Source organism: Perna viridis, chromosome 6 (assembly GCF_037379345.1).
Source record: "Perna viridis isolate PV_CMFRI_1.1 ecotype Kerala chromosome 6, ASM3737934v1, whole genome shotgun sequence".
Classification (NCBI taxonomy): Eukaryota; Metazoa; Mollusca; class Bivalvia; order Mytilida; family Mytilidae; genus Perna; species Perna viridis.
This window is the reverse complement of record NC_142450.1, coordinates 17,034,522-17,051,402: the sequence shown is the minus strand read 5'-3', so window position 1 is coordinate 17,051,402 and position 16,881 is coordinate 17,034,522. Positions and strand designations below refer to the sequence as shown.

The 16,881-nt window shown below is 33.3% G+C and overlaps 2 protein-coding genes across 2 annotated transcripts; one reads left to right on the top strand and one right to left on the bottom strand.

Moving 5' to 3' along the window:
- Window positions 1-1,222: 1,222 nt before the first annotated feature.
- On the top strand, window positions 1,223-7,509 carry LOC148613890 (serine-threonine kinase receptor-associated protein-like). Its single transcript, XM_088587547.1, has 7 exons — window positions 1,223-1,376; window positions 1,841-1,976; window positions 2,493-2,647; window positions 3,573-3,675; window positions 4,313-4,450; window positions 6,089-6,225; window positions 6,630-7,509. Exons 1-7 carry the CDS (start codon window positions 1,259-1,261, stop codon window positions 6,827-6,829), a joined length of 987 nt encoding a protein of 328 aa, XP_088443673.1. The 5' UTR covers window positions 1,223-1,258; the 3' UTR covers window positions 6,830-7,509.
- A 653-nt stretch (window positions 7,510-8,162) lies between these two features.
- Window positions 8,163-15,499, bottom strand: LOC148613889 (microsomal glutathione S-transferase 1-like). The gene is made up of 3 exons (XM_088587548.1): window positions 15,155-15,499; window positions 9,175-9,263; window positions 8,163-8,617 (listed from the first exon to the last, which is right to left on the bottom strand). Exons 1-3 carry the CDS (start codon window positions 15,281-15,283, stop codon window positions 8,368-8,370), a joined length of 468 nt encoding a protein of 155 aa, XP_088443674.1. The 5' UTR covers window positions 15,284-15,499; the 3' UTR covers window positions 8,163-8,367.
- Between the last annotated feature and the right edge of the window lie 1,382 nt (window positions 15,500-16,881).

Genomic DNA, 16,881 nt, shown 5'->3' with positions numbered 1-16,881 from the left:
GGAGCTTGTTGATCCTCAAAGCTTTCTTCGAAGCAAATTCGTAGAACATGTTTCGCACACCTTCGGCAACGGCCATCCTCATTCGTAAGGAATACCTGAACGCAAGATGACCGATCGAGTCGGCCTTTTCGTAACGTTTAGTTAAATTTTCTATGTACAAATTTAAGAGAGAAAGCTGGTAGCAGGATGTTCTGTAAAATATTTCCTGTTCGAATAGCTGGTATCTTAATATTTCCATTTTGGCCATTTTGATTTGCTTGCTAAACATGGAACTATATTCGCTTATCATACGTACAAAAGGAAATCATGTAGTAACTACTATTATATTTCAAAACTGTATTAATTTAATAGGTCGCCATACTTATCTTTATAACTTTTTTGAGTGTTATTGTCCGTAGTAATAATATCATTATACTTAATTGTTAATTAAGTGAAGTAATATAAGCATTAATTGATGAATCATGTGTTAATTAAAATACTTGGTTTGGCCATTAAATTCATTAATTGTTCAGAAAAGTTGATTGTTTAATAACTCATGATCACTTGGTAAATACTTCTAAGCCAATTAATTTGTTAACTTGATTTACTATATCAAACTTACTTTTACATGTACAGTTCTAAAGAATAGAATAATTCTATAGACGATTTACAGTGGATTAGCCAATTAGTTCCGATAAAGCATCCTAGCTGGTACAAATCAAGTAGGTCAGAGGAGTTCTTATATGGGTATATTGGTTTTTTTATTCGTGCAAAATGCGGGAAAAAATGAATTAATCTAGCATGGAACCCCTCTTAAAAATATATGGATGTGCCCCTGAATAAAGGGTATACAACACAAGTGGTATACTACCGTGCAGTAATCAGTAAAAAAAAAACGAGAGAGCTTACCCTACCGGTGCAACCGGTCAATGCTCCCAGTTTATAGTGGGCTCTGGGTTCCTCGTTTACTTAAGTTTCTTTGTACGTGTTTTTTTTCTTTTGTTATCACAAGTTCTTTTTTGTGTACGTGTCTGTTTTCCCTTGATCCTTGGATTATTTTCTTTAAATTTCTGCTCGAATTAAAAGAGTACTCTTATTCTTAATTCCAAATAAAAATGTTATCAATGTAACTTCATTTCAGGTGAAGCAATGAAAAAAATATACTCCCTTCTACAAATTTAAAAATGTGAAATTTTAAGTCAATTGTAAATTTTCGTCTCTTTCCAGTAACGTTTCACAATTAGTCTCACCGGAAGTTGACAAGAAAAAAACCGACAACATGACGAGCCAACTGAGACAAACTCCTTTGACTTGTAGTGGACACACCAGACCGGTTGTCTTTCTAGATTTCAGTGAAATTACTCCGTTTGGTTATTTTCTAATCAGTGCTTGTAAAGGTAATTTTCTTAAATCGGCGATGTTGAACTCGTTAACAAACATCTGGCTCAAACCAATCACTATTATCCAGCTAAGTAAAATTTACAAGGCAGCTTTGAACATTCGAACACGAACTTCCACAGTTTCAAATCCAGATTGTAACTTGCCTTTCATTACATCTCACCGAGTGTCTTCAGACTTTGTTAATAGTGTAGGGTTATTCATCCTATTCATTCAAATGGGCACTGCCAGATAAAAAAAATAGGTAACAGGAACACTTCTCGAAACTTGAAAAGGAAATGTTTTCATCACTTCCGAAAATACTTTGTGATGATATGCTTCTAGTTAACTCTAATCCTTATTGACATGGATGGAAACCTTTACTGGAATGAACTATTTTCTTTTAAACATCCTGATCTCTGTTCAGGTCATAAGTTGATTGTGGTTAATAAATTGGTTTTTGTTTGTTTTTTTGTTTTTTTAGATGGGAAGCCTATGTTGCGACAAGGAGACACAGGAGACTGGATAGGAACATTTGAAGGACACAAAGGGGCTGTTTGGGGTGCAGCTTTGAACAAAGAAGCAACGAAGGCTGCAACAGGAGCAGCTGATTTCTCTGCGTAAGTTTAATAAGATACATGTACATTTACATGTTCTGCATTATTCTAGGAATGTCTTATGAACAGTGTATTAATGCGTATTGCATTAAGACAATTGCTAGATTGATATCAGATTTGAGATAGATATGAAATGTGTTGTGAACTGAAAGCTTTTCCATAATAATTTTATGTCTAGTGTCTCATATCAGTGATTTTTCAAGGCCAGTTAGTCTAATGAAATAACATGAAAAAGTTTGTGCATATACATTGTAACCAAATTCAGTGTCTAGTAAAATCCAAAACTCCTTTGATACATTTATATCACTACACCAGTGCATACATTTTTGAACACTGTATACACACTTATTCTTGATGAAAATGCATTGAGATGTGATACAAAATTGCTGTTTTGTTCTTAAAATCTTGCAAAGTAAAGCCTTTCAGCAGTCTTTGCCTACAGAATTGATAAGTTTTATTAATTTCTTCAATTAATTCAGGGCAATTAATTCCACCATGATTTATTTTTATCTGTTTCAGAAAACTATGGGATGCCTTAAGTGGAGAAGAACTTCATACTTTTACTCACAAACACATTGTAAAAAGTGTCAATTTTTCATCAGAAAGTACACAACTTTTGACTGGCAGTAATGAAAAGCTTCTACGTATCTTTGACTTAAACAACCTTGCAGCAGGTATACCCAGTCACTGAGGATAAAATGTATTATTCAGTTGTATGAAATATTTACTTTCCCACATTGAAACTTTTTTATTTTTTGTTCTGTAAATACAATACATGTATGTTGCTTGATTCCTTTCGAAAAATAAGTATTGTGCATTTAACTCTGCTTGACTGTTATTATTATACATTGTATGTTTCATATTTTAAAGATAGGTCATTTTAGCTATCTCACAAGCCTAAGGAAATACAAATGCATATATGATGGATCATTATTTACCAGTGCCCTGCATACACATGAAACAAAGAGATAAGACCTAGTTAAAGTATACTTATAGTTACATTTTTGTACATTTGCACAAACATACAGTAGAAGGATATTCCACATATTTAGCCTTCGATAATTACATATCAATGATATTGTTGACCATTTTCAAAACTACCACATCCTATTTTTGTTGAGAAAATATGCATCATATTTTTTTAATTGGGGAAATATTCATAATTTTTTTAAACTTAGGAATTATGCATTATTTTTTTAATTAAAAAACATGCATCATTTTGTGTGTAATTGGGGAAATATGCATACTTTTTTTAATTGGAAATTTGTAATACATGTTACTGTACAATACCTTGATTTTTTAGCTAAAATGATTAGTTGTATTGAGGATGTCAAGAAAAAAGACAGGTCGTAAACAATTAATCTATGGACAGAAACTCCATATCCTACCTATTGTGAAATAGTTTCTATTTTTGGATTAATTTTGAACCAATCTTTTTGTTGACAGATTGAGAACTCTCATTTAGGGAAACAGCCTTAATTGGCAGGTAATTTTGGGAAAATAAAATCACTGATGTAGCAATACTCATACTGGGCAATGAGCTCTTATAAATACAATAGTAAAATAAAACTAATTATGTCATTTTTATTTTCTTTTTAGACGCAAAGACAACCATATCTGGTCATACATCAAATATAAAGAATGCTATATTTACTTATTTTGATAAGAGGGTGATTAGTGCTTCTGATGATAAAACTGTAAGGTAGGTTGAGTAACAAGCATAAAATTTTGTCTTTTCTTAGTCAACCTGAAATTTAGGCTGGTTAGATTCTGACCAAATAAATAACTGCTAAATTACATGTATCTATCTATCACCCCTGTTTTTCCTATACTGTAAACCTACTAGTTTTTTGCTATTTTTGTTGTGGACAGAAAACCGTTTAAAAAGTACACTCCAAATTGATTTTGAACACTATATCATGTATATAACACTATTTTTTTTTTAAATTAATAGCCACCAATATGTTCACTTGACAGTGTTGAAAGTTCCATAAGTCTGAAACAATTACTAAAAAAAATAAAAGTTTTGTTTCCCGCAACCTGATCAACCCCTTTTTTAAAAATTTTAAATATTGATTTCCTTAATTTCTGGTATTTCATGCTATTTCTGTCTTCTGACTTATATTATTAGTATAAATACAATGTATTACAACACAACAGCCGTCATGTTAATTTTGTTACTACAGCATGATCATTTATGTAACTTTAATTCAAGCTTTTTGAAAGATTTTATTAACTGTTTGTGATTTGTTATTTAAATAAATCACTATAAATTTGGCCTTTAAAACATTTTTTCTAAAAAATGTCTGGAATCAAGGATTAGTCTCCATATTTTGTAGGGTATGGGATGTATCCAGTGGAGAAGAAATACATAAGTTCGAGTTTCCTGCCGTACCTAACAGTATAGAGGTATCTAAGGATGGAACAACACTAGTCATCTCTTACGGCAACTTTACCAGCTTCTGGAATGCTGAAAGGTAACATAAATTTTTTGTAGGCATATTATACGCTGATGGCACAGCTCTTTCATAATATCGGCACTAAGAGTTTTTACTGCAAGTAAGGGTATACAGTGTCCAAGGATTCCAAGTGAAATTTTGGTAAGGGCATTAGTTAGTTGTGCTCCACTTTCCATTTGGCTAGTAGAAAACTTAAAATTTTGAAAGGATTTGTTCAGTTTGGAAGCTTTAAGTATTAGAAAGTTAATAGTCATTAAGATTTTCCCTGTGGAAACCTAAATTTAAAAAAAAAATCCTAGAACACTTGTAAAGTTGCTTTCTATTAGGCCAGACAAAAAACTTGTCTGTTTAAGGTTACCTATTTATTTTATTTTTTCTTCCTACCCTTGCACATTATGTTGGTATTTGTTTATGAAATGCCCATGAACTATGATGTTTTAGTTGAGCACTATTCAAGTCAAGACTTTCTCCCGTAAGTGTCTGTTTAAAAATTATTTTAGCTGTCAACCTGCCTTATTTTTTCATCCTATGTAACCTTAAACAGACATGTTTATACCCCTGCAAAGGATGTTTGGGGGGTATATAAGTTTCCTCCTGTCTGTCCGAACTTTTTTCTTAAAAGCTAAAGCATTGCTGTGAAACTTCGTGGAATGTAATATAACCACACAGAGGTGTACATACTGTTGGGAATTCATGTTTGGACAATAATTGTAGAAATGACAGCCGTTGAACTGTGGCATTTTCAACAAAACTTTGTCTCATAAATGTATTGTCTGCATCTCCTCCTCAACGACTTGCGTCCAATATAAATTGTGTGTCCACATTGGTCCTCAAATAAAAAGGGTTCAACAGGCTGCGGGGTTGTTCGTCCCGTTAGGGGCCATGTCTAGTTTATCTTGGTCTTACTCTATACTGCATACATGTATTTGGCTGGTCTGCTCATGAACATTCCCTCACTTCTTGGCTTAATATTTTAAAAGTGCTACTGAGCCCTAAAATGACAATGCTGTTCTAGTGAACTAGCCGACTAAAGTCATTCAGTTATTTTTTTTTTGGTTCTCAGGTCATATTTCATGAGAACTAATGACAGAGGGAGGCATTTCTTTTTACCTTTTTTGAGAGTGCTTTTTATACCCCCTGCTAGCTATGTTTGGGGTGGGTATATGGGAATCATCAGGTCTGTTTATCTGCCCACATTTCTTGTAAGTGGAACTCCTTAACCACTCAAGGATTTTGGTGAAATTGTATTAGAAGGTTGGGCATCATATGTAGATATGCACGAACTAATGTGATAATTATTGTCCCTGACACTTTGTCAGAGGACTCCAGACGGAGATAATCCAACTGAAGAGTTTTACATTTAACTCCATTTGTATTCTCTTTGTGAGCTTTTTTTCATATTGTTCATTGCTAGAAAAAAAATGAGAAAGGAAAGAAAAATTAGTAACAAGACATTGCAAAGAGAGAAGGAAGTGCCAAAATAATTATAGTTGGCTTAAGTGATTTTGAAGCACTTTTAGGCACATTCTGTCCACAGCTCAATTATTTGTATACTAGAAATACTTTGAATTAGCTATTATGAGTATGTAAAACTTGCCAGTTACATTCTGTCATCTGGAAGGGGAGATAATCTTGTATTTACCAAATTATTTTCAGGTTTGACAAGATCAAGGAATATGAGGCTCCAACACAGATCAATTCAGCATCACTTCACCCTGATAAAAAGGTGTTTGTCTCAGGAGGAGAAGATTTTAAAATGTATAAATTTGATTATGAATCTGGAGAAGAATTAGGTAAGATCAATTTTATTTTCTTTTGTCATATTTGGTATGGTCTTCTTTGATAAATCTCAGTGCATTGATTTTGATGTGTTAAATGAAAAAAAAACTTTTATGTAAACATAGAAAAAAAAAGGTCATGGTGTTTTTCCATTTCTCCCTTCCTTACAAGCTCAATAATTACAAAAATTTACAAGTCTTTGAATTTTATTACTGAAATTACAAATGTTTGTAAACAGGGGTGTTTTTGAGTAATAACTTTTGTCTGTCCTTTTTACTCTTTAATTGTTATGTATTCTTTTACAATTTTTCTCTAGTGAGTTGTCTCTCAGAATCTCTCAAAAGTAAAAAATACTAGCTTATTTTTATGTAAATACCAGCTTATTTTAATGTAGTTCATTTTTTTTATATGCTTCCAGAATCATTCAAAGGTCATTTTGGTCCTGTTCATTGTGTCAAGTTTTCCCCTGACGGAGATCTGTATGCTAGCGGCAGTGAGGATGGCACATTACGTTTATGGCAAACAACTGTTGGCAAAACATATGGACTTTGGAAATGTGTGATGCCAGATGAGGCTGTTCCCAATAATGAACCTGCACCAGTAAAGGCCGAATCTTGATTTAATTCTTCCATGTAGGTCTGGTAACGACCCTGAATAAGTGTCTCAAGGCTGAAAGCCAACCAGAAGTTGAGAGTCCATTTTCTGAGTGCAGGAGAAAGGATGTTAAGTCCTTCAAATTGACAATATACATAGTATGTGTTTAAATTTACTTTGAAAAAAAACTTTCTTGCCTCATGATCCATTGCCAAAGCTCTAGCTTAATTCATTTGTATTGAATCATGGATCACTTTGTAGCTCATTATCTCAAAAACTGTAAATGATAGGGTTAATTTGGTAAGCATACTTCATAAATCTCTTGTATTTAGGTTGGGATTTTCATATGAAATCCCAATAAAAAAAATTTCAAAATCGCACCAAAAATAGAAATAAACTACATGTATATTATATATTATATATTACAATATTTGGATGATGATTGGAGGACAGGAATCTACTTTTTACTGTTAAAATTACTAAATATTTGATGATAAGCATTTGTCATTTCAAGACTGGAGAAAGAGACTCTAAAATATTGTCATGCTTTTAAGACTGATATGATAGCCTAGTTGTACTTGAAGGGATTTTGAAAGGTGAAGTAAAAAGATTGTTTGCTAAATTACAGTTTTATTTACCTATATGTTATTTTTTTTTTTGTCAATGAAATTACAGACTTGTGATCGAATAAATGTGATATGCTAGTTGTTTTTTTACTTACTTCAGTTATGCATATCTTTTTTAAACCTCGGCTATGAGAGTGGTGGGTTTATAGTGTTACATATCGATCAAACCAGATTCGATATCATATGTTCAACTTGAGATGATTCGAGAAAATCAGAGGACCCTTACCCAACTGATGTACTCAGTCCATTCTCCCAGTTTTAAGTACTTCTCTGTCTAAGAATCGGGCAAAATATATATAAGGTGTGGCACATGACAGAAAAAAAACACAGAGATTTTATTGCATTAACCAATTAATTTTACCTGATAACCATCAGAGTGTTTTTAAAATTGAAAAGTGAAGTCCAGATTACTTATTTATTCTTTAGATTCTATTTGTATTTTTTTTTAATGAATGTGTGTTATCTATAGCATTTTTACCTGTGCCACCAACAGTGACAGGTGTAATAACCACTAGGCTTCATACATCTGTCACACTTAGAGGGTACTTACTTTATATAATCTGTAACTCGAAAAGAATTAAACCAATATTATTTTAACTTTGTACAGTCTCTCTGGTCTCATTTCTTTTGACTTATTCTTCAATTGCTGAAGGTGCAATCCAAAGTGTACAATTTAATTGTCTATCTTTCATATTAGTAAATGCTGAGATTCTTTTTGAAGGAAAAATACAATAATTAGACTCTTTTATTGAAAATACAATCTTTGTAAATATTTTCTTCAAGCTTTCAACATAAACAGTTTCCTCTTGTTACACATGCACCCGTGTGTCTAGCACCCAAAAATCTTACTCCATATTATTTCACACATAAATATCCATCCTGCCCAAAAGTGACATTCAATAATGCCAATCCTCCTTTCTTGATGTATTGCTGATTTTACATATAAATAGCAACAGTTGAAAGTGCTGAAATGGCCATAGATGCCGTTACAAACCACCCAACGATGAAACCAAGAGCTCTAGATGGCTGGGGCAATGGTGTGAGATAGGCAACACTATGGAACAGTCTTACAAAAGCAAACAATCTGAAGTGGATAGCTGCATAGTATGGGTTCGGTCCTGTTAAACAATAGAATATCCCAACAAAAACAAATGGTATGATGTTCTCCAGATCGTTAAGATGACATCTGTAAAAAAAAGAAAAAAAATAACATATCTGTACTGTAATTAGTTTTCATGTCTCCTACCACCGAAGCTGTTCCGGACTAATGTTCAAAGTTTTGTCAAGACTTTTGTCACAGTGTCCAGAATGTTTATTTCGAAATCCTTTAGAATGTTGACTTGACATGTGTTATGTACAATTATTTAGATGAGTTGCATTGAATTTAAGGTGGAATCAAGTTTCTGCAAACTATTTTTGGCAGAGGTATGGCCCTTGAACTGGTATGTTTTGATGAAACTTCATGTGGAGATTTTTATGGGCCTCTTGAAGATATTGACTTGACATTTTGTACACAGCTATATCTTTATTAGTTACAGTTTATGTTTCATTTTTTCCAGTAAAATTATTTTTTGCTGAGTTATGGCCTTTGTTACGAGGCAGTCGGTGTAGTTTCGCTTTTAATATAACATAAAAGTTATTATTTAACATGCTTGCTAAACCTCTCCCAATAAAAATCAAAATTTTACATTATCGAGTCGAGAATTAATTGACTCGTTACTAAATCTATATTTCACACCCTACCTTCTGACTCTTTCAACATCCGGGTCAGTTAGTGTAACCTTCACATCTTTCCTTGTTGCCAATTTAAGATCTTCTGGATTACAGAAAACCTAATTTAATCAAGAAAAAAATCACTAAAAACAATCTCCATAAATTTGTTGGTATCGTATACTAGTATAAGATCATTCAAATCTAATTGCTTCTCATGCCACTTTATGCACTGGATTACGACGACGATTTTGTATGTGAAAATTTTCCCGCCATTTTTCTTAGTGGATTTGAACTAAATTTGCCCTATCAATATCTTAAAAAGGCAGATGTAACAAACACTTGTCTATCAAGCTATTTTCTGACTTGGTGCTATCCTTATTAAGTCGGAGTATATATGGAGCATCTTACGTTGTATGCAGTGGCGGTTCCATGGGAGGATGTTTAGGGAACTTCAAATCCCCATTTGTCGGGAAAGTATGGTTAATATTGTGCAAAAATTTTGAAGTAAATGATAGCTTGGAACCTCCTATATGAATTTATCTACCCTTGTAATAAAACTTGTTACATCTGCAACAAAACACAAAATTAATGTGCGAATTGTCATATAGATAATTTAAGTTCGAAGTACCATTGGCCCACACGGGGCCATGTCAAAACAACATTTAAGATTTTTACACATTGAACATGACCTGTATTTAATAGTACTATAACCGTTCGATTTGTCTCTATTTTGGGAAAATAGTCACTTCGGTAGAGCCCTACTCAAAAACACAGTTTTATATATTTTAATAACGTCCGAATAATTCAGCAGACTATTACATAACTAAAGATAAAAATCACGAACAATATCAGGTTCGAATCATAAACACGATTGACATATGGAATAAGTAATAGCCGAATCGCAAACATGATTGACACATGGAATAAGTAATAGCCGAATCACAAACATGACTGACATATGGAATAAGTAATAGCCGAATCACAAACACGATTGACACATGGAATAAGTAATAGCCGAATCACAAACACGATTGACATATGGAATAAGTAATAACTTGTCCAATAGTAATAACTGTAACACAAAGACTTTAGAACATATTTCACCTAAAGCTAGGATTACTTTCAAACAATTATTTTTGTATGAAGAATAATTGATGTTTAAGATTAGTAATTAGCACCAATTTGCGTTTGTCACTTTTAGACAATTTACATCAAGTCTGAAGGTTATTAAGCTAATCTGTGATAAAATCTTTTAATAAACTACATGTCCGTGGGATAATATATTTATACTTTTATATATACTTTTATTAACCTCCAAGTGGAAAGTATGTAAATTAAAAACAGTAACTAACAGGCAAAATGAAGAATAAATACACATTCACATCATACTGACCAAACAAAACCATTCATGGACAATTTAATCACAAAAACATACACAAATGGCGTACGCCCTGACATAGATATAAATAATTATCAACACAGTGAACATGTATTATGTATATATTAGAATAGAATGTATGCAAAATTAATTAAGTAAAGGATTTACCAGAGAAACAAAATATCAAAAAAAAAAAAACATTCGATTACACAAATACGCATATACTAACTCTTCAACAAAACACATGCTTACGCACTAACGTCACACCCCCTCCACACGTATACTCCAACAGACACGCACCAGGATACACACATATCACACACCTTTACATACACACACACACACACACAGTCATGCACCACCATCTAACTCAGGTCATCACGATTACACCATCACAATATCACACGCACACAGTGAGTTACAATAAATTGTATTTAAATAGCAAAAAAAGAAAATATATGGCAAGCCAAAGTGGACAAAAATGAGCATTTTCTAATATCAAAAAATGATTTTTTTAATATTGCAAATTCATGTTCTAATATTCCAAATTAGATTTCTGATATTACAAAACACTTTTTTTAATAATTTTGCCTACACTTCAATTTGGCCTCGGCTACGCGCCTGATTCGTTTCCATTGTGGTGTTGATGGAAAATCACTATTTCTGACAAGATTGTCAACAAACTGCATTAGGTCATACTTCCTGAGGATTTGCATAATGTCATAAATAAAACAGGCTTTTGACGTATCTGCTTGGTTGAGATGAAGGAGTAAGCGAGTAAGGAAAATCTGACAAGGTAAACTTCTAGATGGAAGGTTGCATAGTCTGCCGAAAAAACAAGAGTTTCTTAATTTCGATTGTGCACGTAATATCCAACCAATATGTGATGTGCAAATATCGGTTCTAGTTTTTTTTTTTGGTAGACCTTGTGTGCATTTACAAACTTATCGATGTGCACGTTCGAGAAGTAAAATTTCATTTCCTGTTAGGTTATTCCACAGTTCACAACCATAGAGAGCTTTTTAGTAGCAAAGTTGAAGGATCACTTTACTGCAAGTTTTAACATTTAGAATACTGGGATGCACACCTTGACGAATAATTGACATGACCAATGATCGTATAGTCCTACATGCCACTAAAGTTCCTTATATAGAGTTGAATTTGTCGTCTAAACCCAGACAGCATTCCTACGTTGGGCCAACGTACGGTACCCAATGTTGGCCCAACGTTGTAAGTGCAAAGAGGGCCAACGTTGGCCCAACGGAGGCAAACAATAGTTGGCCCAACGTAATGCTAACACTGACCCAACGAATCCCCAATGTTGGCCCAACATAAGCCCAACGTTATCCCAGCCATATGGCCAGACGATTGTATTCTTTAAGATATTAGAACATAATTTTATTGTGTATTTCCTGGTCATGCCGCAAAGTGCTGATGCTACGCACTCCTAGAGAAAGGGTTCCCATTTCCTCACAGTTTATCATAAATTCTTTACAGCAAGAAAATACCAATGACAAGCTGATTGTAGTTTACTTAATTAAAACAAGAAAATCTATTATAAAATTAGCAGATACTTTGAGCATTGGTATACTCATTATTGAAAATTTGCAATTTTTTTAACTGAATAGACATGTGATAATATCTGTCAATGTTTTGTGTTTAGGATGAATTTACATTGACAATATGTATACATTTGTTTAAAATGAGAGACAACTTTTGTTTTGAAAAGGTGTATTGTGGTCTCAGTTACAAAGCTGCATAAGGGGGAGATAATCATGTACACTGTTGTTATCATAAATTATTTGGTTATTCATAATAATTATTTTGTGTTATTAAGTTCTAAATATTAAATGCGAATACTTGCTGCATGAATATTAAACATGCAGTTAACAGAACTCAAGAAAAGAGCCAACAATACTTTTTGAAAGAAGTGAAATTATATTAATAAATATATATATATTGGTTTTTCAACGTTGGGCCAACGTTGGCCCAACTTAGTATCGCAGTTTAGATGCAACACAATATTTGCTTTCATAAATCCTGATTTGCTTTCTAGTTTTACTTTCTTGAGACCGACTTCCATTTTTGCATCAAGAATAATATTAAGTCTTTTTAACATGTTTGTTACCAAAGTCGTTTCGACGTTGGTTCAATGTTGGTTCAGGGTTGGCTAACTGTTGGCTCTGGGTTGGACAAATGTAGAATAATGCAAATAATGTAATCATGGTTTTGATTTAAAAATCAAAATTTAACAATACTATCACGCAGAATTCGCTTCTAAAACAAGTTTTTTAAGAGAAACATAAAATGAAATGGTTCAAATATAGTAGGGGGCAACGTTGGACCAACGTAGAATTTTTTTATGATATGAAAGTATTTAAAATTTCAAAATGTCGTGTTTAATCATTTGGTTGTCAAGTAAGAACCATTTTGGTTAAAAATAAATCAAGAAGAAACACTTCCATAACTACGGAATACTACATTAGGCCAACGCTGTCTTGCCAACGCCAACTAAAAGCCAACGATACAACCATCAGCCAACGCTGGCCCAACGGGGGCATGCTGTCTGGAAAAGTAATCCCGACATGTTTCAATGAACTGCATACAGGGAGAATTTCACCATTAAGTTTCAATTTTAATTCCATTGGTCTCTTTGAGAATAACATAACTCGACTTTTAGCTTGTGAAAAGTTGAACTTCCATTGATTACTATAGTTTGCACAAATGTCAATCATATCTTGCATAAGTTGAATATTACCAGATATTAATGCGATGTCATCTGCCTAGACAGGACAGCCGGCCTGAATATCAATCACCACAGCACCTTTCCCTGATGCACTTAAAATGTTTATGAATTGATTAATATAAACAAGGTACAGTTTAGCCGACAGCGAGCTACCTTGGCGAATTCCTCTTTCAAGATTAAAGAAACGAGAAAGTGTGGCTGGGTATAAAAATAAATATAAATAAATAAACTATCGAACTACGATAATTTCTGGACAGTCCATTTTTTAATTATTTGAGCAACGTACAGTGGTCACCCAAGAGCTGGAGCTTAAAGACATGCAGTATATAAATGAAAAAAAAACTATGGGGTTGAATTTAGTGGAAGGTGTTAGAAACGTACATGCATTGATCTATTCTGAGATGTGGGTAGCTTTCTAATTTTCCAACACTCACTTTTCCCTCAATATTATTTCATTTAAGACCTATCTATTACAGGAAGTCCTTAACACATGTTAAGCCTAAGTGATTCATACACAATAACACGATAGGTAAGTTGATGGATCCTAAGAAATCGTACGATACTTATGCATGCGCTAATTACCTAATCTAACGCAAAGGTAAAGTGAACTTCGATTAATATGACATCCCTAAGTCATTGATTCAGCACCAAACTACTTCTATTAGAATTCACAATTAATGTTTGATAAGTGAAAATATATACCTCATACGTGCGTCAAATAATCCGTCAATATTGACTGAGGCATACTTGATTTCGCTACCCCATGCGTCGGACCGAATGCGTCCGTCAAATAATTTATCAAATGTAGCATTTTTATCATTCAAATTGAGACATATTTGATTTCTAAGAGACATTTGGTGGGTTAATTTTAATTCGTTCGTTCCTCCGTTTTTTTTAATGATTGCAGCCTGAATAGAAGCTACGATATAATGATTCGTGGTAACAGTTGTCAGTTAAAATTTACCATTAATTCTTCGTCATTTCAATAGATAATACGAGATTTGTTCAAATACACGTAATATAAAGCACTATATACAGAAATCGATACCATAAAATAAAATGTGAATCACCTAACCTTTTTATCTGTGTCCAAAACCCCCTTTATAAGAAAAAAATAAAAGGTCTATAATGTTTTATCTGAACATGCTCCCGTGTAAACTCTTCCTTTCGATTAGGATTTAACTGCTGCTTCAGAAACAACTTCAGTTATTTTTTTACTTTAAAAAAACGCGCCAAATTGCAACGTCTTGTGTTATAGCTAGCAAACTAAAATAATTTTCCGGTAAAAAATCTCTTTTAAAACTAAGATTACTGGGTAATCGTAGTTCTATACTGGCGCGGATTCATTAGGGGAACGGACATTTTTTTTTGCATGAAACCGTGATTTTTCCAAATTCTACCCAAATTAACTTAAACCACTGTTAACGTCTCCCTAAGACTGAAATGCTGGATCGGGCGCCTCTACTATAAAGTCCTATAAGAAGTAAATTGAATCAATATTTCATTTCGATCGGGCATATATCATGCATTCTATGTATGCAAGCAATATATATGATACCAGTACAGTGAAACAAAGCTGTCTAAACCACACCATTTTGGACTGTAGTATTTATTCTGTTTTGATAGGTGTACGGTTCAACCAGGTTAAAATATATCTAATATAAAAAAACTGTAAAAGTGTATTGCTTTCGAAGTTTTTTTTCGGATTTTCCATGGTTCGTTTTAGGCAGGTTTCACGGTACAACCAAGCGCAGTTTACGATCAACTGCCGATTACATTTAATTACTATTACATAATGTTAGAATACTGCCTAAATGACTCGACTGTTTAAACGTTTACTACACATTTTATGTTCTTTGTCTACATGTATGTACAAAAAATCTTACCTGGTTCAGATTTCTCCTTATGACAGTAATAAAGCTCATTAGCATCATTTTCAGCAGTACTATCAACGCATAAAATATAAATTGACCCACAACTGCATTGTCTATTCCAAAACTTGTTTTCCCAGCCATGGCTAACGTCCCGAATAAGTTTGTATTTGTTTTTAGATAAAATGTCACATCGATCACGTGATCTTTATTGTATCTATACAATAAAGATATTTTCACTTCGATGGTTTTTCCCTGATCAAACTTTATGAATGAAAACAAATTTAAGGTTTTAAACTATTGAATGACAAAGCACATTTAGTTAAACAAATTTAACATCCTTAGCCATGGAATTTCCCTTACAAAGGTACATGATATGACAAGCAAAAAAAAATAATTCATTATATCCGGTTGTTTTTTTTTCTACCGGGAAGATAAAGAATATGACAGTCATTAATTTATCGCCCACTTTTATAAACCGGACCATTCAATCTATATAATTATGTGACCAGTCGAGTGAACCATTTTGTAAATGAAGCCAATGGTATCTCACAAGGAACAACGAAGAGTGTCAGGAATTTGCCCACTCAAATCTGACCAATCAGGAAGTTTGAAATGGGAAATTTGAGGAAAAATTCAATGATTCGCGGAAGGTTCTGTGCCCTATAGATGATGTTACCGATAGATGTATGAGATAATATTCATATTTTTCTTCGAAGTATATCAATGAAGGTCATGGTCGCGGTATAACGTGTCTTAAGGTGGATCTAAAGGGGTTAAGTTCGGATGACCTCTTCTGAAATTGATTTTTTTAAATTGGCATATATTCTGTGTTTTAAAAAGTGAACATAGGAATATACACAGATAGCTAAAATAGACCCGTTAATTGTGAAGAACATTGGCTATTGAGCATTGTAATATTAATACGATTAAGTGAATGTGATTGCACAATTTCACACTAGCCCAAACGAAAATTTAGGGCCGCTTGTTTGGATTTGGTGTTTGGATATTTACAAAAAAGAGGCGATCTTCTTCATTAGTAGAACCCAGTGTCTGGTCATGCTGTATCAAATATGTATGCTAGTAAATCTGGACAGTCAGTAGAGAAGTATCTACAACATTGATGAAGTTCAGATGAACTGGTGATTTATACTTCTAGGGCGGCACAAATTAAGAAAATAGTTCGCTAGCCAACGTCTTGCATTCCTGGAGTGGATAGCGCGGATGTATAAACAAATACAAGAATGTCAGCATATTGAAGATGTTAATTAGCTAAGTGTGGAATAACTGGGATCACAGAGTTTAATAAAACTGATAAAATTACCGTAGAAGTAAAGTGCTACGAATTGAGCGAATACAGTGTAGTAGGGTTGGGACACTAGGCCAAACACAAAATAAAACTGCTTGCTGTAACTACGTTTGATTTATTGGTTCGTGCACTTTCCGCCAACTTTGAAGAACATATAGGAAAGAAAACACCCTGTAATATAATAATGATAATAAGCAACATATATGGAAAGTGTATAACATTATAAACAATAACGTCTAAATGCATTCACACCTTAAAGCGCATAGAAGAGTTCGCGAAGAACAACCGAGCACTACATTTGAAACGAAAATAAACTATTTGTGTCTTGTATCTACACTGCAAAATGAATGCAGTACATTTTGCTAAGACTCTGATTTTAAAAAATACAGATAAACTACTACATAAATTATGCACTGTTTTCAGCATTTTTGTG